The sequence below is a fragment of the Arvicanthis niloticus genome, chromosome 26, assembly GCF_011762505.2.
Source record: "Arvicanthis niloticus isolate mArvNil1 chromosome 26, mArvNil1.pat.X, whole genome shotgun sequence".
Classification (NCBI taxonomy): Eukaryota; Metazoa; Chordata; class Mammalia; order Rodentia; family Muridae; genus Arvicanthis; species Arvicanthis niloticus.
Genome location: NC_133434.1, coordinates 6,222,803 through 6,249,284, shown reverse-complemented (window position 1 = coordinate 6,249,284; position 26,482 = coordinate 6,222,803). Strand labels below are relative to the sequence as shown.

The following is a 26,482-nucleotide window of genomic DNA, read 5'->3' as shown; positions in this document are numbered from 1 at the left end:
ATTAAATAATACTGCCTAATAGACATAGCAATGCATAGTATCTATGGAATGTAGGGAATATGCAGTGTTCTTAGAATATGCAAGGTACTAAGCGTGGGTGATCTTAGAGGAGAAACAAGACATTTAAATAGTACGTAAGGATCTGGGAGGTAGCTTCCAGGTAGACATACTTGTGTTCAAGCCCAATGAACTGAGGTCCTGGAGTCCAGGTGCAAGCTGCATGGAGCAGTGTAATCCCCACAGCTCTGTATTGAGGTGGGAGGCAGGCAGACAGGAGAACCTGCCAGGAGCTTGTGGCCTGGAGTGACACAGCAGAGGTAAGAGAGACCCTGTGTAGCTGGTCTCTGCTACTTGGCAGGTCCTTCTTTTTTTCACCCTTCTCCACCCCTTCTCTTTTAACCTTTCAGTCATCCCCTGACACTAGATAACAGAAAGAAGAAAAAAAAAAGGGAGGAAAGGAAAGAAAGAGCGAGACCCTGAGTAAAGTCAAGGGTTAGAAAGAGGACAGCATCATTGCTAACTACTTCCTGCCGATTAGAGGCATCAAGTTCCTTGGGGCAAGTTTGATCTCTGTCATAGGATATCTAATTTCTTCTTGTCTCTTCTTTGAGCACAACTACCTAACAAACCCTCAACAACAACCAACTAACCAACAACCCAAGCACACGTCTCAGGGCCCTAGCATTTGTATACCCTCTGAAAAGTCCCCAGAATTCCAAATGTCACACAACTGTCGAAACTATCTGCAGCTGACAAAATCATGTCCCTGTTAGAGCATGAGGCAAATCACAGTCACCTGCTGTGGACAGTCTGAAGTAGCTCTGTATCTCCACACCTAGGATCAGAATGAAAACCCATTCTCATAGTATTTGTGTGTTTTTTAAAGAAACCAAAACCCCAAAATGTCACTATAACTGTGCCTTAAAACCAGGTGGAAGGAGAGAGCCAACTCGTGAAAAGTCCTCTGATCTCTACACATGCGATCATACCATTGGATGCACCCATTTGTACATACATGTATACATGCACACATACACACAACACACACACACACACGCATGCACACTAAATTTTAAAAAATGTTGGGTTAGAGAGATGGATGGTTCAACAGTTAGGAGAATTGGTTGCTCTTCCATAATTCTCAGCACCCATATGGCAGCTAAAAACTTTTTAAATTCCCAATTCTGGAGAATCTAGAGCTTCTACAGACATAGTATATAGACAAACACACAAGCAAAACACCCCCACACACATAAAAGATCAAAGTTAATATTAAAAGATTATAAATGGCTAGATGTGGTGGTGCATGCCTTTCATTCTAGCACTGGGGGGCACATTCTAGCACAGGTGGATTTCTGAATTTGAGGCCAGCTTGGTCTGTGTAGGGCATTCCAAGTCAGACATAGTAAGATCTGTCTCAAACAAAATAAAAAACCCCAAAACATCAATGCAACCCCAGTTATACATGTTAATAACACAATGCAATATAGTAAGTTAATTTTATTTATGTTCATAGTATATATAGTTCCACATTCACTGATTTATGCCTACTTTGCTACTTTTCAGGAAGGAACTTAAAAGTGGGACTGCATAAGTGCTAAGAGTATCTGTCTTAAAGAAGAAAGATAAGACTGGGCTGGCTGGGAAAGTTTAAAAGAATCTGGATCAGTAGATATGAGATGATTTTCCTATTAAGGGGACTGAAGACAGTAGGAAATAAGGAAGTGGCTATTAGGTGGGTTAGGTTGGTTGGAGGGGTAGGTTTACTGCAAGGATGGAGGCTGACGGAGTTGAAGATAAGGGGAGTGGAAAACTATAGAAACTTGTGAACTTTATTCACTATTTAATATTTATAGATAAGTCCCATAATCAAGCTGGTTTGATTAGATTAATTGCTACAAAGTGTTAAGAGTTAGGGAGAGATTAGATTGGGAGGAACAAATTAGAATAAATTAAAACAATTTAGACATGAGGCATAACATCAGAATTTCTTTAATAATGGGGAACGGAGGAGAGGAACACCTTGAAACGGATGCGTGAAGTGGGAATCAGTCAATAAGAATTGGTACAAAGTTCTGTTATTACTGAAGACCGTATAGTTTGGCAAACTTTTAATTCCATCTATTTGTGTGTGTAGTGCGAAGCTCTGAAGGCTTGTTGAAATTGGCTTTCTCCTCCCACCATGATGTGGAGCTTGGTGATGGCACTCGGCTCTCAGAGCCTTTACCTGCGGAGCTACCTCACTGCCCAAGACATCTTTTCAATGACTAAGACACCGTTATAGCCTCAGTAGTATTGTATTGTACTGCTCAAAATCTTTTCCCATGACACCCTTCTTGTTAAAAATAGTTTAAGCATTAAAGTCTTGAAACACATACAAATTTTCTCCTTTTCTCTTTTTAAATAATTCCACAATCAGTTTCAGTCAAGCATCTGGTAGAACTCTTTGTCACTAAAACTTGGGAAATCATTCTTACTACAGCCCCAGCACTGTCAACTCAGAGATACAGTGAGTAGTCACTTCTAAAGCTTGTCTACTCCAAGGACATTCCTATCCTAAAGAAGAACTTCACATTTCTAGGTTTGTAAAAGCCTCATAGCTTCAGAAATTCATTTCTCTTTGGTAACTACTGGTAAATTAAATTAATTTGGTAAGTTAAATTATTATAAAAAGTCACTGTGGTCTTATATATGATTTCTCTTGCATGTTAATCTCCCCTCCCCTTATCTTTTGTTATATAATGAATCATATCAGGACATAGTTGCATAAAGCAGGAAATACTGTGTGTCAGGAGTTTACACAGGATAATGTGTCATGTCTTACCTGCTTCAGTGTCCTGGGCCTCAGCTGAGTGGCTTATTTGATATTTGGAGTAACTGGATATTTGAGACATCTTAATGGGTCTGGATGTTAAAGTTCTTAGTCTTTGTAGGCTGTCATGTCCAATAAGGCTAATTTGGCTAGCTGTGCTTCCCTCCAACATGGGAGTCTCAGAGTAGTCAGAATTCTTTTGTGATACTGGTTTTCCTCGTGGTGGGCATTCCAGAGCTCCAGTAGAAGTTGCTTAATGGCCTTGTTGGGGAAGTCGTAGACCCAATGCTTCTGCCTCATTCTGTTGTTTATACAAAGACAGATACAATTCAGTGTGGGAAAAAACTACACAACAGCATCAGTACCAAGAGACTTGATTTATTTAGGTTAAGTTATATCATTCTTGAAGAATAATGTCTATATAATTTAAGCATTATTTCCATCATATATAGATTATCCACAGAAAGGAGTGTTAAGCATTTCCTACTCTCAGAATTCATAATCTAGGAGGAGAGTTAATAAGTGCTACATTTTAATCAAAATGAAATGTGCTATGGCATAAGGGCTCAGGGGAAAGTGCTGGGATGAGGGATAGTCTTGAAGACTAAGGAGGCCTTTGCTAGGTGGGTGAAAGGAAAGCTAAGTTAAAAATGAGTCAAAGGCACTTGGGAGACAGAGAAAGGAGTTTGAGGTCAGCTGCAACTATGTAGTGGGCTGTAGGCTAGTTAGGGCTATAACAGTGACATGCCCCCTTCCACCCACGAAGGGTGGCTAATTCTAAGTATGAAGACATTGGACATAGGGAACATGTCTGGTGAATGGTGAGTCTGTTTACTTATATTAGGAAGCATAACACAAATGGGTCAAAGTCAGTTCTTTAAGAATTAATGAAGACGGCCAGGCGGTGGTGGCGCACGCCTTTAATCCCAGCACTTGGGAGGCAGAGGCAGGCAGATTTCTGAGTTCGAGGCCAGCCTGGTCTACAGAGTGAGTTCCAGGACAGCCAGGGCTACACAGAGAAACCCTGTCTCGAAAAACAAAACAAAACAAAACAAAAAGAATTAATGAAGACATCTTTAGTTTTAGTTAACATTTAAAACATTAACATTTGTTAAACATATTCACAAATTCCATTTTCTTTAAAGCTTCTGGTTTGCTTTGAGCTCTTGGGACTCCCTAACTATACTTAGATCAGTGGTTATTCCCTTGCTGTTCTGGAGAGAGCCGATTGTAGAATTGAGTTTTCCTTCTTCACAGTTAACATGCTAACTTCTCTGCAGTCATGGCGTTCCTCATGGGGCAAATCGATGCCGTTTAAGTCCACTTTCTGTTTCCTTCTTTAAAGACTTCAGCATATGTAATTGAAGAGGAAATAAAGGAACAGCAACGAAGAAAACAAGAGTCTCTGAGACACTTTCAGAGGCAAGTCAGACACCGGGTCAATCAGCAGGTTAAGCTGAGGAAAAAGCAGCAACTTCACAAGTCTTACAGAGCAGTAAGTTCTGAAGTGAGGTGGCGTGAATAGACGCACTGTGAATAGACGCACTGTGAGGCCATAGCCGGATCACGCCTCTCTCTGATTCTGGTTGTTAAAATCCAAGTTTCTACTGAGCACAGCCAATTTTCATGTAGGGAAACTGTTTTTATTCCTGTTCTGTTCCAACTTGCTTTTTAGCCCTTTTACTAAATATGTGTAAAAAAAAAAAAAAAAAGCTAGGATTTGGGGTATAGATTTAAGTTTGAATTCTATCTTTATTACCTAGCTTTGTGACCTTGGGCTAATTACTTAACTTTTCTAATAATCGTTTAATAATAGTTTCCTTATTTATAAAGTAGACAAATGCTGAGTATGGTGGCTCATACCTATAATCTCAGTACTTGACAGGCTGAGGCAGGAGGATGGCCATGAGTTCCAGACCTGGACTATAGAATGAGGACCCTGTGTCCAAAAAAAAAAAAATCATCAATATATACATAGGTATGATTTATGTATCTCTATAGATGTCATATATATATAATGTGTATTAAGGTTCTACAAACAAACAGAACAGATGGAGAATTTATTAGAATGACTTACAGGCTATGATCCAATGTCTGTCTCTGATGGTGAGGCCAGGAATCCTGTAGTCATCGATCCATGGGACTGGATGTTTTTGGAGTGCCAATCTGGTGCTGGAGTCCCAGAGGATCCTTAGAGAGCTAGAGCTGCTACTCTTTACTCTGTGCTAGAATCCCAAAGAAGTAGCTTCTAATACCAGTGCGTCAGCAGCAGGATGGATGAGCTGCCAGTGAGAGAGAGCAAGCAGGCGAGAAACCGCAAGCTTTCTTCTTCCATATTTTTTTATGTAGGCTGCCACCCAAAGTTGGCATAGATTTAGGGTGGGTCCTCATACCTCAAATCATCCAGTCAAAGCAATCCTTCACAGGTGTGCTTAGCTTTTAGTTGGTTCCAGAAGTAGTCAAGGTGACAGCCACAATTAGCTATCACACTATAAAATGATACTTAAGCTTATAGGATTGGATAGGAACTAGGTAAGATAGGCTACTTAAATTATTGTCACGTTAGTTCCTCCATCAGCCAAGGCTCCTCCCTCTCCTTTCTTGTCCCAGTTGAAAATCTTATGGCTGCTAGAAGGGATTATCTATGTTAGAGTGGAGCAGAGTCTCATTATCTCTCCTTTTTCCTTTGTGTAGGCAGAAAAGGAAGACTCTATAGCCATGCGGTACTCAGATTCGGCACATTTAGCTTCTAAAAGGACAAGTGTTTTCCCTAGCAGTTTGAATGCTGCTGTTGGAAGTTTTAGGTTACCCTCTTCCCAGGTGCTTGGTGATGCAACAGAAGATGGAGAGAATCAGAATCAGTTGTTTCAAAAACAAGCTCAAGCTGTAAGTACAGGTACATTTTATCTTCTGTTTCGATGTTTCCCTTCAGTCCTCTCATGCATAGATAATTTACCAATTGAATTGAAATTATGTTGATGCCAAGGGATCCAATACAGTTAGTGTTTTTATTTATTATTATTATTATTTGCTTCTCTTACTTTTGTATTTTAAACTAATTACAACAATAAATTTATCTGTACTATATGTTAGGTAATAATATAGTAAATTTTTACATATCCAGAATACTTGGAAAAAATTTTAGTGACCTTTTTAATGTAACTAATACTTAAAACATTAAAGGCATCATTCTTCCCATCCAGTCAGTTCCTTCTTGGTTACCTTAGCTTTCCTCGATGTGCTGTTCACCTTTGCTTTAAGAATTGTTCTTCATTCTACTTGAAAATGCCTATTTAGAGATAGTATGAAGAAAAGAAAAATAAATGTGGAAAACAATGACCACATGAAGCTGTTTACTCCAAGTTAATGCACTTTTCCAAGTCCTTGCATAGCTTCAGGGATTGACCTAACGGGGGCAGCAAGACAGATACACAGGGACACATGAACAGAAAAGCTGCAGTCAGGTAGACCGGGCTCTCTGATGGAGGACCTACAGCACCCTGAAGTTCAGCATGCTTATTATATCCAGTTGAACAGTAGGTGTGTTGTTGGCTGAGTTGAGGAAGCAGGACTTATGGTGTACAGCTGGACCAAGGCAGCATGCTTAGCTAAGCTCAAGAGCTGTCTCTGTAGGGGAACAGTTTTTGGGTCATAAATGTCAGTGGGGAACAGGAGGAGGCTATGTTAAACTTTTTCTGCATGCATTATAAACATCTGCACCAGAGCCAGAGAAAGGATCTGCCTTCCTTGCTGAGGCTTGGTCTGTTGCTGTGTACTGTGATGCTGAACACTGACTTCCAGGAGCTGGCTGCTTCAGGGAGGAGGGAGTCCTCATTTATACCAAATGATGCTCTGCAGCCTTGTTCCTTAATCTAAAACTCTTGGTTAAATAAGATACCTACAGCCTGTAGCTGGGCAGAAGAGAGGTAGGTGGGGCTTCGGTTCCTGGGTCTTGGGTTCTGAGGCAGGAGGATTAGAAAAGCAGTTGAATGTTTTAAGTGTGACTTATGGGCCATCCTATTAGGAACGCAAAAGACTGTGGTGCTGAGGATGATTTGAACTGTAGGGGCCAGGCTCAAGAGATTCCAAAGGAGAAGAATGTTAGTATGTGGCCTAGAGACTGGTTTGTGATATTTTGGTGAAGAATGTGGCTCCTTCTGCCCTTATTCAAAAAATCTGCCTGAGGCTAAATTGAAGTGTTTGGCTTGGTTGCATTGCCAGCGAAAATTTCAAAACACCGTAGTATGAACTCTGTCACGTGGTTATTAGTGCTCACTCTATGAAGATCTAATTGAAAAGGAACAAACTAAGCAAGAAAGAAATGCAAATGTACAATCCAAGGAGAAAAGGGGCACCAGGAAGTGGAATGGAGATAAGTGGTTCAGTGTAATAAAGGGAGTGGTGACTTCTAGGCAAGATCCCACCAAGCTAAGCCTTCAACTTGTGAAAAGGAATTAAAGAAAAGATCAGAGCAGGTGTGGTGATGCAACCTTTACTCAGCCTTACAGAGGCAGAGGTTGGCAGATCTCTTAGTTCAAGGCCAACCTGGTTTTCAGAGTGAGTTCCAGGACAGGCAAGCTTAGGCAGTGAAGGAGACTATGGAAAACAGGAGGTTAACTAAATAATTGAATGAGGGGCCATGTTCCAGCCCTCCCAAGCAGAACCTGGCAGATTCAGCCACATGGGTCTGGCTTTAGAGTCAAGGATAGAAGAAAAGGGTCATGGAATCTCCCTCACAGACTGAGGAGAGCCACGGAGCTAGGCATATGTCAGGGGTGTGTCCCTGCATGGATGCTTCAAGAGGCCACTAGGTGACGCTGTGAAGGTGATGCTTCGATTGCCTTGGAGACCCCACAGTGTTGGAGATGGCTAGCACCATGTGATCTGAGCTGAGCAGAGCTGCTAACAGGGAGTGGGCCAGCCCAAAGGAAAGAAGTGCGTTGCAGTTAAGAAAACCCACAGGAGTTGGAGGTCTGAAGAACATCAGATACGGAGATGCAGAGTTTGGAGCTTGCCCAGCTGGTTCTGGTCTTCTTTGATCTAATATGTCCTCACTGTGTTCCCTTTCTACCCTTTGGAATGGGAATGTATATCCTGTGTCATTATATGTTGGAAATATGTGATCTGCTTTTCAGTTTGATTTTATAGGGGATTATAGTTAAGAGATTGCATGAGTGTCAGAAGAGACTTTGAACTTTGGACTTTTAAACAGTGGTGAGATGGTTACAGACTATGTGGTCTTTTGAAGTTGGACTGATGCATTCCTGCATTATGATATGGCTACAAGCCTATAGTGGCCAGGGAGTGGAATGTGGTGGTTTAAAAGAAAATGGCCCCCTTAAACCCATAGCGAATGGCACTATTAGGTGTGGCCTTGTCTGGGTCATGGTCACTGTGGGGAGGCTTTGAGGTCTCAGATGCTCAAGCCATCTCCACTATGGCAGTCACTTCCTGATGCCTGTTGATCTAGACGTAGAGCTCTCAGCTGCCTTTCCAACACCACGTCTGCCTGCATGCGTGCTACCATGATGATAATGGACTAAACCTTTGAACTGAATGCCAGCCCCAATGAAATGCTTTCCTTTATAAGAGTTGATGTGGTCATGGTGTCTCTTCACGGCTGTAAAACCCTATGACTGGGTCCTTGTTGAGAACCGCACTAGTCCCACGTTTTGGATGGCCAAAAATGTTGAGGCCCTCTGTCCTACTTTGCCCTTGGTGGCCACTGTATCTCAGCCCAAGCTACCGCTCCGGTCCGTGGGTCGGGGTTCAGCAAGAGAGAGAGTGAGGATGGACTCGAAGAATGGAGATCAGACAGAGTGTTTCAATCCCGTTTATTCTTCAGTCTCTCTAGTTCCTAGTTGTACTCATTCCTTTCTCTTCCGAGTGTCTAATGTCTACTCCTACTCCTAGTGTCTGAATCTCTGTTACTCCAAATTATTCTCCAAGTTGTACTCTCTAAAGTGTCTGAATCTCTCATCTTTTATATGTCTCACTTCTAAGCCATGCCTTTTGGTCACACCTTTAATCATGCCCTTAGGTCTTGTCTCTAAATCTGATCTCTAGGTCACACTCTTAAGTCACACACCTTTAATCTCACACACCCAAGGAAAGTCCTGGGTATCTAAAGCAAGATGTTATCAGAGTGTGCTCAGCTGTTGTAGGCTGTTGTAATCCAAGTCTCATGTCAGGGTATATGGCTCAAGATGGCTGCAAAGCTGATAGCCGCTTTCTGCTAAAAGTCGGCCCCCAACAGGTCCTGGACATGGCTGTCTTTTTTTCAACAATATACATTCACTCAGAATTTTTTCACTCCCCACAGTGCTTGGTCATTATTGAATTGCGATCTATATATAAGTAGAGAGAGTATTAGAAGAGACATGCTATCATCTTCAAATCTTGTTTTAAAATTTCTTTTATCCCAAATTTCTTCATTTGGGGGGGGCATTGTGTGATTTGTAATCATTTTTATAATTATTTTAATTTTCTTTTTTAAGTTTATAAATAGGAGCCAGACATGGTATATATACTTATAATCTTAGCCTTAAGGAATTAGATCAGAAATATATAAAGTTTGACGCCATACTGGGCCATGTAGACTCTGCCTTAATAAAAAAGAAAGAAAAAATGAAGAATTTATTAAACTCGACACTGGGTACATTATAAGCAATAGAAGACTGAAGGATCAGTTCAGTCTTTACCATCATGATTATAACTATAAATTTCATTGTAATAGAATTTCTTCTGGCTTGAACATATCAGTCAGCATGTGAGTGAACACATTATATGTGTTAAGCACTGTAGGAGGTGTTACTAATATGTTAAACAGGACCCCCCCCCCCATAGGTTTATATTTCCAGAAAGATATTCTATAGTCTGTTATACCCCAAAAGGTTGTACCATAGGAATTCCAAAATTTTAAAATATAAGGGAAGAGTACAGGAAGAATTCCTGCAAGAGACAGAATTGAACTGTTTATTTTGAATTGGTATGCTGAATTGAATTGATAAGAACACTCAAAAGTATAGGCTCTGTAATGTGCTTGGTATCTTCTAGAATAAGTGATAGAATAAGTCTCTAGTTGGTATTTTATGAAGGAAAAAAACAGAAGTGAGGTGAGGTAGAAATCAGGTTTAAAGAACCTTAGTATTATGAAAGTTTAAAAGTTTGTATACCTTCTCCCCCCCCCCCCTTTTTTTTTTTGAAAAGATAACTTACTAAAGGCTGTTGGGTGACTTATTAATTTGGTCCTGTGAACTTCTGCCCACACAGCCAGTGGTTGTTTTTATTCTTACTGTTTCTATTGCACTTTTAATCCACTAGATGTCGTTATGAAACCAGACAATGAAACCGTTGCAGCCTTCACTCCTTTACTTTATCAAAAACTGATTAGACAACGCCAAACACACCTTAGTCCTGAACGTGAGAGAACTTTTCAGTTTCTGTTTCTTTACGCTGAAAAAAAAAAGAATACTGGGATTGGGGGGTTAGGGGTTTTTCCTAACTTTTTATTTTATTTTATTATTTAATATGAGTATTTTGCCTATATGTATGTGTCTGTACATTAAATGTGTACAGTGCCTTCAGAGGCCAGAAGGAGGCATTGGAACCCCTGGAACTGGGGTTATAGAGAGTTGTGAGCTGTTGTGGTTTCTCAGACTTGAACTAGTGTCCTCTAGAAGAGCAGTCAGTGCTCCTAACTGCTGAGTTGTCTCTCCAGCTCCTGGCATTGGTTGGTTTTAGTTTAGCTTATTTTAGCTTAGCTTGTTTTTTTCAAGACAAGGCTGCTCTTTGTAACAGCTCTGGCTGTCAAAGACATCTGCCTGCCTCTGCCTGGGGAGTGCTGGGATTAATGTCGTGTACCACCATGCCTGGCTAGCATTTTTTTTTTTTTTTTTTTTTTTTTTTTTTGGTTTTTCGAGACAGGGTTTCTCTGTGTAGTCCTGGCTGTCCTGGAACTCACTCTGTAGACCAGGCTGGCCTCGAACTCAGAAATCCACCTGCCTCCGCCTCCCAAGTGCTGGGATTAAAGGCGTGCACCACCACCGCCCGGCTAGCATTGGGTTTTTAAAGCTTATCTGATGTTTAAATATTTAAGGATAAAATGATTTGATATCTGGGCTATACTTGATAATATAAGCATCAGCTATTTTGTTAATTATCTTGCTGTTGCCTTATAAAATACCTTGACAAAAGCAACTTAAGGGAGAAAGGGTTTATTTTGGTTTATAGTTCAGGGTGTAGTCCATGGGCCAGCAGGCAAGGAAGGTGTGGTGACAGGAGCAGGAGGCTGGTTGTTTGTGCTCAAAAAGCAGAGTCTGTAGGAAAGGCAGCCATGCTAAAGCCTCAAGGCTCACCCCAGTGACCTACTTCCTCCAGCAAAGCTCCATCTCCTAAAGGTTTCATAACCTTCTTCCTCCAGCTAGGGATCAAATATTCAAACTTGTGAGCTTATGTCAGACATTTGACATTCAAACAACAGGATGTGGAGTTATAGGTAAGGCAGGTTTGTTTAGGAGTTAATTCTAGATCTGGGTAAAATGCTTGAGTTTTATGTACTTAATTACACTTCCCTTAAATGGGAGGGAGGGAGGGAGGGAGCGAGGGAGGGAGGGAGGGAGGGAGGGAGGGAGGGAGAATTTGCTGTAGAGATAGTTCATAGGTTAAGGCTGCTCATCCAGAGGACTCAGGTTCAATTCCCAGCATTCACATGGCAGCTCACAACTCTCTGATTCCAGTTGCAGAAAATCTGATGCCCTCTTCTGCCCTCTGCAGGCACTGAACACACATGGCTAGCAGACATACATGCAGGAACAATGCCCATGCACATAAAACTAAAATGAATAAATCTTAAAAAAACAAAAGCAAAACCACACTCAAGCATATGAAATAAATAGTTGTAAAAAATTTTTAAAAGGTGAAATAACATTTTTAGGAGCCAGTGGCTCCATGTGGGAAGGCATTCGCTGCCAAGCCAGTGATCTGAGTTCAGTCTCAAGGACCCACATAGTGAAAGGAGGAAACTGACTTCTACAGACTGCTTCTGGCCTCTGTGTTTCAACTGTAATTTCGTAGGGACACTTGTTTCAACAGGTAAGACTTGAGTTTGATATCTGGGACCCATATGGTGGAAGGAGAGAACTAAGTCCCACAAGTTGTCCTCAGTTCTTCAAGCCTTGGCGCATATGTACAGACTAAATCATCACCATCACCACCACCACCACCACCACCACCACCACCACCACCACCACCACCACCACCATCATCATCATCATCACCATCATCATCATGTAACTGTAGTAAATTTAAAACATGTGTTTTGGCTAGTTTTTCTCTTTGTCTTACTGCCCAACCTTCTACTAATACTTGGTATTCCCTACCTGTTGAACGGCCAAATATAATTAGGAACAGAAACTAAAGCTCTAGAGCCACAGAGTGGAAAGAAGTTCCGAGTGGCCACAGCCCCTTTGGTTAGTACTGATGTTTGTCATTACGGGTTGGGATGCTGTGGTGTCTCTTGGTTGTTTCATTTAGATTACACGTTAAAAACATCTTAGTGTATTTTCGTTCTTACCGCATAACACATTTGTCTTTAGATGGTGCAGTTCACCACTGTTTGTTTTCAGACTGTCATGGTTTGTTGTAGTTTTCTGTTTCTCACTGAATATTTTGCTATCTTGGTTTTTTAAAACAACTTTTTAGGTAGCATATACAATAATTAATTTCATTGTGAGATTTTTAAGTATATTGTTATATCTTGCTATTAATTGCTATCTCCCACTGTTTTCTGTTTTCTATCCTTCCTCCTTTTGCTAGCCTACCTCTCTTTTTTCTCTCTCCCCACTTTTGCTCTCTCTGGGACCTAGATTCTTTAGAAGAGAAAATGTGGTATTTTGTTCCTTTCCTTATCATCCCCTTGTTCTTCTCTCCCTTTTAGACCTCTTCTTCCTTCTTAACCCCTTTACTTTCATATCATGTGTATGTGTGTGGTGCTCACGTAAACAGATTTTGTGTGTACACAGATTTTGTATATAAGAGAAAACGTGATAATGCATTTGTCTGAGTCTTGTTTCGGTTAGCATGGTGATCTCCAGTTCCAGCCATGTGCAAGTGACATTTCATTCCTTTTTATGAATGAATACAATTCCATTATGTATATCTATCATGAATTTTCTTCATTCATTAATAAACATTTAGGCAGGCCTTCTATCTTGGCTGTTGTAAATAGTGTGCAGCGATACAATGGCTGTGCCTCTGTCCTGTGATGTACACACTGACTTAGGTTCCTGTGGGTGTATTCACAAAAATACTAGCACTGGATCACTTGTCAGATCTATTTTTAGTTTTCTGAGATATTTCCAACTGATATTTCCATAGTGGCTAAAGTTTGTGTTCTACCAAAAATATATGACGAACCTTCCCTCTGACATCTTTGCCGGCATTCAAGTGGGTTTAGATGGAATCTCAGAGCAGTTTTTCTTTTTTTAATAGGCATTTTCATGGCACCTAAGGCTTTGAGCATTTAAAAAACATACTTCTTGCCATTTTTTTCTTTTGAGAACTGTCTGAAGCTCATTTGTCCTTGTTATATACACGAGCTCCCTCTTGTAGTTCTTACCTCTTCAGTTCTTTATAGACTCGTCTGTCGGATGAGCAGCCAGGACTGGTTTTCTCTCACCCTGCAAGGGATGCAGTCTGCTGATGGTGTCTTATGCTGTATAGACAAGGGATACAGTCTGCTGATGGTGTCTTATGCTGTATAGACAAGGGATGCACTCTGCTGATGGTGTCTTATGCTGTATAGACAAGGGATGGCAGTCTGCTGATGGCGTCTTATGCTGTATAGACAAGGGATACATTCTGCTGATGGCGTCTTACGCTGTATAGACAAGGGATGGCAGTCTGCTGATGGCGTCTTATGCTGTATAGACAAGGGATGGCAGTCTGCTGATGGCGTCTTATGCTGTATAGACAAGGGATGGCAGTCTGCTGATGGCGTCTTATGCTGTATAGACAAGGGATGGCAGTCTGCTGATGGTGTCTTATGCTGTATAGAAGTTTTTTAATCTCATGCAATCCCATTTGTCAACTAATTTTTAGAAGTGTTTTCTGTGCTATTAGACTGTTCTTTTAAAAGTTCTTAAAAACGTTCAAGTGTTTCCTGTGGTTTCTTCTAACAGTTGAATTTCAGGTCTCATATAAAGATCTTTATTTGATCCATTTTATTTATTTATTTTGGTGCAGGAATGTCATGAATTCAGTTTCATTCTCTTACATCCCATGTTGTCTCTGTTCCCTCATTACACCACCAGATTTCTATTCTTTATCTTTTCTGGAAATAATTGCTTATGTAGTAAAGATTTACTTTTTATTTATTCTGGTTATGTGTGTCTGCGTGTGGGTTCAAAGAGGCTAGAAAAGGACATCAGATCCTCTGGAGCCAGAGTTAAAGCCAGCCACCTAATGTAAGTGCTCTGAGGTAAACTCGGGCCTCTGGAGGAGAAACCAGCACTCGGAATCATTTACTCATCTCTCTAGCCCTTTAAATACTTAAATGATGTGAAAGCATTTTTAAATTATCTCCAAGGTACTGTCTCAATTTTCTATATCTGTGCTAAGATATAAGATACCATGACCAAGGCAACTTACAGAAGAAATAATTTGTTGGGGCTTATAGTTTCAGAAGGTGAGTCCATGACCTTCATGGTGTGGGGAGCATGGCAGCAGGCAGGCAGGCATGGTGCTGGAGAGAAGAGGGAGAGAGGAGAGCTCTAACTAGGATTGGTTCAGGCTTTCTAATCCTCAGAGTCCACCCAAAATGACATGCCTCCTTCAAGAAGACCACACCTCCTAACCCTTCTCAAACAAGTCCATCAACTCGGCACCAAGCATTCAAATATATTCGCCTGTGGGGACCATTTTCATTTAAACCACCACAGGTACCATTCAGGTAATTCAGGCCAACCCAAGCAAGAGAAGAGTCTGCATCAAGAATATACACAGTTGGTACTGGAGAGATTGCACATTGATCCTACAGAGCCAATATCAGGTTTACTACATGAGACCTTACATAAAACTCACCCCCCTACTTAAAAAATTAGCATAATTTGCAAATGTACTGCATTATATTTAAATAAGTTCAACTTTGGATAGCTATTATGGTATTGCACATATATTAAATTGATAATGAGTTCCATAGCAAAAAAGTAGGGTAGCATTTCATAAATATTAATCCCTATCCATGACCTACATAGTACCATTACTTATAGTTCAGTTATGTATAAATTCTACCCAATGGGCAGAATTACATGAACAAATTAAGAGAGCTAAAGAAAAAAATATAATAAATATTGTTAAAATTTACCCAATATACTTGCTGTTTTAAATTTGTTTTATAACATAATAATACGGGTCTAGATTTTGACATTTAAATCAACATTTGTTTATATACTATAATTTTTATTTCATCGGGGGAAATTTTTTTGCTAATGAGTAAAACTATTTTTGAGCGTGATCGATTTTTCTGCTGTTGTTACATGTAAAAGACACTGAATCAAGACCTGTATTACTTGATATGCAGCTATTCAGCCACTGTTTGAAGCAGCTAAGGCTGGGGAGGAGGCTGTTAGCCTTTAGTAGAGCTTGTGAAATACCTGTTTTCCTTAGAAGACACTGTTTATCATAAAGAGGATGCTGTCTCTTAAGAGTCAGTGTGAGTGAATGTTTGTTGATGATGTTTCTATTGGCTGGAAGAAAACCTAGGCTTGTGTTCTCTAGGATATGCCTAAGGTCTGAAATAGTATGTGCATATAGTTGTGTACACAAATAAAAAAAATATGGTGTATGTAATATCCATATTTTAAAAACAGAAATACTCTGCCCATTTCTCCCTCCTCAAAAGCAACTATTTGCTTTTTTAAAAGTTTTATATTTTTGTAGCAACATTCATGTTTCTAAATAATAAGCTGTTCTGTGAGAAAAACTTTAGCTGAGGAGATTGAACCCACAGGTCTACTCACCCTAGTTAGGGGACACACAACAGACCAAAGTACAGATGCCACCAAAGTCCAGTTTGATAAAGCCATGTGTTCTATTAGGGTTACTTACAGAAGTATAGGTGAGGGGGCTACTAACAGGTGCAGAAAGATTCAAAGAGAACTTTGAATCACCAAAGCCCACCTGAGCATGGGTGACCGCTCACACAGCAGGGAACCTGGAGAACACAGCCCAGCCTTCCCAGGTACCTCAGTTGGGCTAAGTCTCTTCTAGCTGGTTGGTCTGTTCTGAGTTTTCTCAGAATTTTCTTCTCTGAGAGTCTTCTTCAGAGCTCAGCGTGGTTGAGTCTCTGGCAGCTCAGTTTTCTAGTCTTCTGTGCACCTCAGCTTGGGTCAGAAGTAGATGCTCAGACTCTGTTGCTTACTTTGGGAGAGGCTTAGTGACTCTGGTCAGTTCAGGTATTTTGAGTTGTTTACCATCCTGTTTAAAGACGTCCCTGCAGGGTGGGGACCGAATAGTTCAATCTCAAAGGAAACTTGCACACATAAGCATATGGTGGAGAGTGTTATTGATGTCCCAGCAGGAAAGGTGAGGGTTTGCCTCTCTTGTCTTTCCCTCTTGCCACTGCAAATGGATCTTTCCACCCTGTACCCTCTCTTTATAATATTACTATATTTTAATTTTGCTTAGATTGAGGTTCAGCCCAGCTGAACCTGGTGGTAACTGTAATTACTTTTTTATCTGGAGTTATATTGATTTTTTTTTTATTTGCTAGGTTTTTTGTACAGTTTTGAGTTTTTCATTTCCACTAGGGAATTGTTTTTTTTTTTTTTTTTTTTTTTTTTATTACTGCTTAAGTTGATGCATATGTTGGGGAGTGGGACTCCTGGAGACCAAAATGGGTCAGATCCTTTGGAGTTAAAGTTAAGGCATGTGTTTGTATCTTGTTCCACATGGGTGCTGGGACTAAACTCAGGCTCTTCAGAAGACTAATACGTGCTCTTAGAGCAGCTGAGCCATTTCAGGAGCCTACTTGGTTTTTTTTTTTTTTTTTTTTTTTTTTTTTTTTTTTTTTTTTTTTTGAGGCAGAGTCTTACTACATAGCTGAGGCTTTCCTGGAATTTCCTACTTAGCAGAGACTGGCCTTGAGATTGCAGCAACCTTGAGATTGCAGCAATCTTGTTGCCGGAGTCTCCCAAGTGCTGTGATTGCAGGCATGAGCCACTACAATCAGCTCCATCCAGCAAGTTTAAATCTTGGCTAATCATTTAGTGAAAGTCTGCTACTAATAAGTAATAGCTGGTAAAAGAATGTTATGTATCTAGTTTTGTATAAAGAAGATATTTTAAAGTTTGTATTTTGAATATACTTTTAAACACATACATACAAGTACACACACATAGTAATTACCATTATCTTGTAATACAAGTGTTTTTTTATACTAGTTTCTTTTAATTATTAAATAATTTTATGCTAGTAATAGCTATTTTCTGTGTTTTGTGTTATGTACATCCAGATTACCTAATTTAAATGGCTTCAAGTATCAGAAATGTATTTATTCATGGCTCTAGATGCTAGATATCTTAACTCGATCCTAATCAAGGTAGCGGCAGAGCCACACACCTACAGATTTTAGAAGAAAATATGTTACTTTTCCCGATTTTGGTGTTTCTCTGCTGTCTTGCCTTTTCTTGTAGCTACGTCTATCAGCCTGTGTCTGCATCTTCACAGTCTCTCCTCCTTGCTAAGCCTCTCTCTGCTGTTCGCTTACAAGGACACTTGTGATGGCAGTTAGTGCCCATGTGGATAATATGAGATTGTTTCCATATATCAGTGTTTTTAACCATATCTTCAAGGGCTCTTTTGGCCTTATAAAGTGCCATTTAGAGTTCCAGGGACTGGGATGTAGTATTTTTGGATAGTATTCAGACTGTTAAAGTGTCATTGAAAAGGCTCTCACAAGGTTGAACTTTGACAAAGTGTTAGGGTAATGAAAGACAAACAGAACATAGTGCTTTTTCTGGCTGCTGGACCAGTCAAAAAACCTGCTTATGACTCAGACTCTAAAAATAAATTAGTAATTGATAGGAAATGAAGATTCTAAACACCTGTTTTTAGGTGCTTTCCAGCAGACTACAGCAGGCATCTAGACTCCTTGGACTAGTAATCCAATGGTCATTGAAACCTCTTCTACTTGACAGTAAACAGCGCAGCACATGGCTCACTCCAGCTGCACAGAGTGTGTGTCTGCACTGTGAGTGACTGTGTTAATCTCTGTGGCCACTCTGCACCTAACTCCAACCTCACAGAGTGTGTGTCTGCACTGTGTGACTGTGTTAATCTCTGTGGCCACTCTGCACCTAACTCCAACCTCACAGAGTGTGTGTCTGCACTGTGTGACTGTGTTAATCTTTGTAGCCACTCTGCACCTAACTCCAACCTCACAGAGTGTGTGTCTGCACTGTGTGACTGTGTTAATCTCTGTGGCCACTCTGCACTTGATCCACAAGTCTTTCTTTTGGTAGAATAAAGAGTAATGTTTCAAACTGTTTTATCTGGCTAGAAGTGCAGCTCTTTAGAAGCAAGGACTAAGGAGAGAAGATATTCTCTAGAATGTAGGTCTGGTAGTAAGAGTGATTTTTGTTTTTATCATATTTTTTGTTTTTTGTTATTATATAATATTGATTACTATATTGGTAAGTCACAGTTCTCTTCAAGGAATACTTGTTATCATTAGCATTTTTTAATGAGTGGGTTAGAAGTATTTCTAGCCTTGCTATAATTTCTTTAACTAGTGTGGAAATGTTTGTCCTTTACCTGATGCCTTACTTATCCTAAAATAAAAAGATACATAGGTGTCTTTTTCTTCTAAGTGAACATTCTTTGAAGATTTGAGAAAGATGAAATAGGTTGTGCTATTGTAAAAGAAAATAATTATGTACTAAAATCACTAGAATAAGGAGTAAATATAAAACTGTATGATGATCACATATTTGTTTCTTAGAATAATTGAAACAAAATGTGTCTAAACATCTACATTAACTTAATGTGATGGTTAGCTTTCATTGTCAACTTGACACAATCTAGAATCATCTAGGAAGAGAGTTTCAGTGAGGTAATATTGCATTGGGTTGGCCTGTGCACATGTGTGTGGAGGGTGTTTCAGTTAAGTTCATTGGTGTGGAAAGACCCAGCCCACTGAGGGTATTACCATTCCCTACGCAAGGGGTTCTGAACTATAACAAGAAAGGGGAAAACAAATTGATTACAAGCAAGGAATCAAGTGAGCATCTATGCATTCATTTCTTTCTGTTCCCAGCTATCATGTGACTAGCTCTTTGAATTTCCTGCCGTGGTTTCCCTACAGTGATAGACTATATAGCCTGGAGTTATAAGATGAAATAAACCACCATTCCCATCCTCATCTAAATCCCTGAGTTGCCTTTGTCAGGGTACTTTTTTATCACAGCAACAGAAGAAATAATATTTAGGATATTTAGGAAGGCTTCCTGGATGAAAAGGAAATCTGAGAAAAGGCTAGTGCTAGTTTCATGTAGTGTTAGTTAGATTCATGTACACAGGGAAATAAGAGTTTTAGGGGAACTAGGTATGGAGTCTTACAGGAAGGAGTAATAAAAACATTAATGCAAGATGAATAAAAGTAAGGATGTACTTGCTCAATAATTTCTAAGTATATTTAGATATTTGGCATTTTGGGTATAAAATATATATCATTTAAAATAGATTTGATTAATAAACCTTAAATCAAGTCACAAAGTTACCAAGTTTTATCTTAGCTTATTGGCAGCGATATTGTAAAGCCCTGCCAGCAGATTAAAGCCTCCTTTGCAAGTGATCCTCTTGTCCTAAGTCTGGCGTCTTTTAATAATAGACACCTGATTTCCTGTTGGAACACCAGTGCATTTGGTATTAAGACTTTAACTGTTTTTGTTTTCTTTTTTCCACCTTTCCCTGGCAGCTTAGTCAAACTATGAAACAGGCACGTCACCAGCTGGCATCCTTGAAAACTGTGAGTGAAAAAAAGACATCAGTGTTTCCAAATGGTGGAAGGAAAAGCTCTCCCACCCAAGAGGTATATTAATTTCCAGTATCCTGCTTTAAAAAAATACATGAAAGCATAGTTAGCAATTTATTTTTATGTCAATGTACTTTAGAAATGCAAAATAATTGGAAGTAATCTTGAATATCTCTTAATAGGGAATGCTTGAATAAATTAAGACATATCTAAATAAAGCTATTTAAAAAAAAAATTATATGTTTGAATGGTACCTGAAGATTAGGGAAAAGTTTTAGCTGAAAAAGGTAGGATATACAATTATATAGTCTATAGTTAATTTAAAAATTATGTGTTTATTTAACAAATGTTTGTCAGGAGACTTCTGTACTAGTGTGGAAGTAAATAAGTAAATAACCAGAAATGAAATGAGAAGTTGTATGTGATAAAGAAACCTGAGACAGGGAGAGAATGCTGTGTGTCCAGACAAACTTGGATAGAAGTGGTACAGGAAGTTAGTACTGGGCTTCCTTTCCTCCCTTGAACTTGCTGAGAATCAAATCCAGGGCCTCATAGTTTTGTATATTATAGCTGATTTTTTATTTCCTTCTGTCTGTTTATTTCATATGTTTTACTTTCTAATAAGGAAATAGTAAATACTATTTTTGTTTGTTTTCCAAGATACGGTTTCTCTATGTAACCTGGATTGTCTTGGAACTAACTTTGTAGATTAGGCTGGGCTTGAGGTCACAAAGATCTCCGTGCTTCTGCCTCCTGAGTGCTGGGATTAAAGGTGTGTACCACCACTGCCAGTGTGAGTACTATTTTTGATAAAGGAATTTAATTCTAAACTTAAGTTTAGAATGAAGAATTAGAACCTAAGTGCAGATCTAGGCTTAAAAGTATATTTAGGCCTGTACTTGTAAAATGACATTATTTGGATGTCCTCCTTATTTCAGATTTTACTAGATGGATGCTCAATTCCTGTGCTTTCGTGTGTCTGCTCATTAACTTTGAAGTTTGGTGGCAGCATGTAGTAAAGTAGACACGTAGGCTTTTCAGAGTATTTCCTCCATCGACTGTTTCTCAGCTCTTTCCTTGTTTCAGTGCCTACTTGGCATGTGGACCATACACATTGTGTGTTGCTTAACTACAGCAATGCATTCAGGGAAATGCGTTGCTAGTCGATTTCCTTACTGTGTAAACTCATAGTGCATACTTAGACAAGCTAGAGGCTACAACATCATTCATTAGGTGATAGTCTTATGGCTCCCTACCACATAGGTGAGTTTTTCTTTAAATGTTGCAAAATAGATATGTCTCTAAGTTTGTAATTTGCTGGGTACTAAACTATGAATATTTTCCTCTTCAGTAGTAATTAAAAATTTAAAAATTAAATTAAAAAAGCTAACGGGCATCTATATATTCACATATGGTAGCCGTCCTAGGTGCGGCCATAGGCAGCTTTTTCCTAGGATCCCGCTGTGACTTTTGAGATCCTTTTATGTTGTGCCTTCTTCCTTCTTAAACCTGCCATGGATTCGGACTGTTAGAGTTATGGGAGGGCACCATTAGGGAAAGGATTGGCCACTTTCTGATGCCAGGAGAAAGCTGTCGTTAGTTCCTAGAGACTGACATTTCACATTGTCTGGAATATACTCAGACATTTTAACTGGTGTTTTTCCAGAGAAAATACTGTCCACATAATTAATCCTGTAGAAGAGAGAATTAATCCTGAGATAATAACATCCTTGTACAAACCAGTTTCATACGTCAGAGGTGCCATATGAGTGTTGTTGTTATTATTATTATTATAATGAGTTCAGGCTTGCCACTTGTTTTCAGGGAATGTCATATTCTTTTTCAGACTAAAGAATGGAAATAGATCCACTCCATATACCTGGGAATGATCTATGAAATACTACAACTTTTTTTACACGTACACTTACACTTTCGTTTCTATCTGACCTGTATTCTGCCTTCCCATATGTGTAAAGTAGAAACTACCAATCAAAAAGAACTGCACTGTAACCCAGTTAGGTTCTGCAGTCATTCTTTCATTAGACTTCAGTGGCATCTATTTGTTATTGTCATTCAAAATTTGAGATACAAGTATAGCGTGTTTTTGCTAGTCCCTGTCAGATTGCCAAGCGTGAAATTACCATCCTCTGTAATTGTTAGTGGCTAGAAAAATGGCAGGTTGTCACTTATAAAGTTTATATTTTCTTCCACTATATTTTATTCCACATGTTGATGTGTGATTTATTTGTATGTTTGAAGTACAAATAATCATTTTCCCTTTATTCTAAGCTACTGTTTATTCTATATCATTCATAAAGATTGAATATCATGAGGACATTGCTTTCTCTATACCATTTATATACAGACTGGCTTGTTTTACCTCCCAGAAAGCCCTTTTTAGAAAACCAGCATATATCAAGATAAATAAATAAATAAACAGGAGAGGAACCCCCCACCCTGAGGTCTGTGTAGGCCCTTTAACTACAATGTATTGCCAGAACTTTATAGAAAATCAAGTAGGGAAATGTGTTGTGGGATATTAAAAATGAACGAACGGCAAGTTCCTGCGATATGCCCTGCTGCTACTCTCGGCCCCGTGGGCTCGCTGGCCAGTTAACTAAGTTCCCTCTGGTGGGTCTCTACCACGCCAGCCCCGAGCTTCAAATCCCCCACGGCCTTTGTGGTGCACGTCAGGCAAACCCACGCTTTCTTTGCTGCTGTACCTTTCTCTCTTGAACTCAGACAAGCCTCCATGTGAAGGAAAACACAACTTAGTTCAGAAACCATGGTAACTGAGTCAGTGGGCGCAACAACTAAATCCTAATCTTGTAAGCCTTATTAAATCTAAATCCTCTCCTGGTGGCGGTGGCTGGTGACAGTGAATCCTAAGCCAGGAGACACTAGTAGCTACATCTTGTCCTCAAGCTATCCCTGTCCAAAAAGGCCCTCCCTCTCTTTCTCCCTCCCTCTCCCTTCCTCCCTTTCCCCTCTCTCCTATCCAACCGGGAAGTCCCGCCTACTCTCCCAGCGGTTGGCTCCTTTATTCATTAGGGGATTGGTTCACAAGGAGTCACTTGCTCCTCATCCACAGCCCCTCCTAGGAGAGCAGAATTTACATCAAAATACAAACAGCACCAGGCCCATCCACAACAGAAATTAGATAGAGATAGAGATAGAGATAGAGATAGAGATAGAGATAGAGAGAGGAGGAGGGGGAGGGGGGAGAGGGAGAAGATATACTTATTGCCCATTTGTATCTCTTGTGAAGAAAATGTCTATTGAAAAATTATAATTGGATCATTTTTTTATTGTAAAGCATCATTTATAGGCTGCAAATTTTAGTTTTGGAATGGTCTAATTTATTGTTTTTTGTTTTTTGGGTTTTTTTTGGTATTTCGAGACAGGGTTTCTCTGTGTAGCCCTGGCTATCCTGGAACTCACTCTGTAGACCAGGCTGGCCTCGAACTCAGAAATCCACCTGCCTCTGCCTCCCAAGTGCTGGGATCAAAGGCGAGTGCCACCACTGCCCAGCGATACCCAGTTGTCTTAATGACATTTGTTAGAGTTGTCCTTTTCCCATTGAACTGTCCTGGCACCCTTGTCAGATGTCAGTTTGCTATAAACGTGTGGGTTTGTTTCTTACCCCTCCCCCCCCCCCCATTTTTCTAATATCTGTGTGTCTGCATGATTTGCTTGTTAATTCTGTTGGCTTTTTCTGTCTTGCTTTTTTCTTTAAGCCAGCTGGCATTTTGATAGGAATTCTTGAGTCTGTAGATCAACCTGTAATCTGCAATGTTGGAAATGTGGCCATGGTTGGGGGTGTGTGTGTGTCTTTATGTGTATATTCAATAAGGTTTGAGGATATTGCCCAGGCTGGTCTCCACTCAGGAGTTTGTGCTGTTATCTTCGATTTCTGGGAGTACAGATTGTCCACCAGATTCTGTAATATTGCCAAAGAACAATATTGTCTCCCATTGTGAACATGGGATATCTTTTCATGTATTTAGATCTTTAATTTCTTTTAATTATATTTTATAGTTTAAAGTGTACAGCCTTGTGTTTTATAAACATTTAATGGTATTTGATACATTCTTCTGTTAGACTTGTTTGCAGTATCTAAAGTCTTATTGTTCTTAGAGTTTTGTTGCAAATGTATGGTTCCTACTTGTAATAACTACATTTGGTGGGTTTTTTTTTTGTTTTGTTTTTTGTTTTTTTAATTGCCTTTTCTTTAGGACCTTGGCTGTGGGAAAATTTCATTTATTTCTTTAAGTGAGGAGAGAGACCATTTGTTTGTGAGCAGCTGCCAACAGGATCTCCTTTCTGAAGGCAAAGAAAAGGCTCTCAGCAAAGTTCAGGTAAGGCAATAAAATAAGCCAGGTCTCTAAGGGCTCCAGTCTACAGTCTTAGCCACTTGGGAGACTGAAGCAGAAGGATTACAAGTTCCAAGTCAGCCTTGGATACAGAATGAGTTTAAGGCCAGCCTGAACTATTTTGTGAGAACTTATCCCAAAATAAAAAGAGGATTGTGTATGTAGCCCAGTGGTAGAGTGTTTGTCTATTGTTTATGAAGCCCTGGTTCAGTCACAAATAATGCAAAAAAGTGTTTTTTAAAAAGTTTGACTTGGATTAAGGATTTATATTGACTCAGGTTATTTTAAAGTTGAACAAATAATAATGTTTCATCTTTTATTCTAGTTTTGTTTGATTATGATATCATTTAATATTATTTTAGGACTCAGGAAAAAAATCTGGATTTTTGTTACCATCTAACAGTCTCTGTTTGTATTTATATTTCCTTTCAGAAAGTAAAATTCAAAAATCCATTATCTGTTGTGATAAAAGAAGATGAAGGAAAGCAATTACATCCTCATAGCCTTCAAGCTGTTCTTCCAGAAGCCCAGGGTTATTTTGTAGAAGTTCAAAGCAGCCTTCCAGAATCTCAGAATGATGTGATAGATGTCCAGAATGTTGAGCCTAAAGCTTCAGGAATTGAACCCAAAGCTCCAGGTGTTGAGCCAGACACCCAGGCCACTGGAATGGAGTTTCAGACCACAGAGCCAGAAGGCCAGGCTGTTAAGACGGAGATTCAGGATGTTCTTAAAGTCCAGACTGTTGAGGTCGATGGGAATACTGAGTTGGAGGCCCAGGATTTTCTTCCCAGAGACCAAGATTTTCTGCCCGATTGTCAATACCAGGATTCTTTACCCAAAGATCACCCTAGTTACCAGAATGTTTTACCTAAATACCAGGACCAGCATTTTCTACCAGTAGACCAGAAATTTTTACCTAGAAACCAACTTGCTTTACCCAAAGAACAGAATCATCCACTCAAATGTCAGAAGCAGGGTCTCCTACCTAAAGAACAGTTTCCCCTGCCCAGACAGCAGTATATTTTACCTATATATCAGGACCGAAGAGATCCGCATGTTCTTCCTAAATGTCAAGATCATGATGTTCTTTCCAAAGGCCAGAATTATCTACACAGTTATCAGGAGCAGAATCTTCCACTCCAGAATCAGGTAAAGCAGGGCAGGAAGTGGGGTACAAGACACACGTGACCCTCGGTTTGCAGTAGGGCCTGCAGGTTCCTCTGCAGCTGATTTGGAGATCCTAGCTGCAAATGGCACTTTTCTGATTAATTTTTTTTTCAAAACTTTGAGGTTCTTATAAAATGTTAAAGTAATTTCAGAAATATATTTCATCTATCTGGGAGACTTATGTATAAAATAATTCTTTATTAGGATAAAGATTTCTGGCAGCCGTCATCTGTTTTGGCAGCTGCAAGTTGGGTTGAGGCTTGTCCCACAAGTACCCAGCTATATCTTTCAACACAGGTTCCAGGCCAGTTTTCTGCAAGAGATCATTTAGAGGTGAAGGAGGGAGAAGGGCAGAGAGAACAGCACTTTGGGTTGTAGTTGGCCAGATTTTCACCCAAGCTGGCAGTTTGTTATTCTTAACTCAGCCATCAGCACGGTATGTTTGCTCTTTTTAAAGCAAATATGGAGAAGCCAGAATCAGTTCTGAGAGGCAGACAAGAGAGTGAAGCGCTTGCTCTGATGTCTGTCAAGATCTCTGTGGCTGCTCTCAGGTCTCCATCAGCAGCAAGGTAGAGCAGAAAAAGGACAGAGATTAGCAGAAACGTAACTGTTTGGGGTTTAACTTGGATCTTCAAAGACTCTCCGTTAAACTTGAGACCTGACCAAACATGGCGCTCTGCCATTATATTTCATATTACTCTGAATTTAAAAATTATCTTGAGGTTTTCACCAGTCTTTTTGGTTTTTTGAGACAGGGTTTCTCTGTATAGCCCTGGCTGTCCTGGAACTCACTCTGTAGACCAGGCTGGCCTCGGAACTCAAAAATCCACCTGCCTCTGCCTCCCAAGTGCTGGGATTAAAGGCGTGTGCCACCACTGCCCGACTTTCACCAGCCTTAAATATCATTTCTATCATGTTATTCTGCTACACAATGTATTGTTTTTCTGTTTGGTGAGTTTTTTATTGTAAGTTGTTTTTTGGTTTGGTGGGTGTGTTAGATTCTCTTGTGTATAGTTTAGGATTTAAGAATTAAAATTGAAAGAGTTGGATTAAGAGTATAGCATTGTCACTGATTCTAGACCATCACGATTTCCATGG

General features: G+C 39.7%; 1 protein-coding gene across 2 annotated transcripts in view; it reads left to right on the top strand.

Annotated features, from left to right (window-relative positions):
* Window positions 1-26,482, top strand: part of Ccdc15 (coiled-coil domain containing 15) — a 73,561-nt gene that overhangs the window by 1,323 nt on the left and 45,756 nt on the right. For both annotated transcript variants that reach the window (XM_076924658.1, XM_076924656.1), the window contains exons 3-7: window positions 4,158-4,307; window positions 5,507-5,698; window positions 19,788-19,901; window positions 24,080-24,202; window positions 24,650-25,366. In XM_076924658.1, coding sequence (XP_076780773.1) covers window positions 4,158-4,307; window positions 5,507-5,698; window positions 19,788-19,901; window positions 24,080-24,202; window positions 24,650-25,366 — 1,296 coding nt within the window. The remainder of the gene's footprint in view (window positions 1-4,157; window positions 4,308-5,506; window positions 5,699-19,787; window positions 19,902-24,079; window positions 24,203-24,649; window positions 25,367-26,482) is intronic.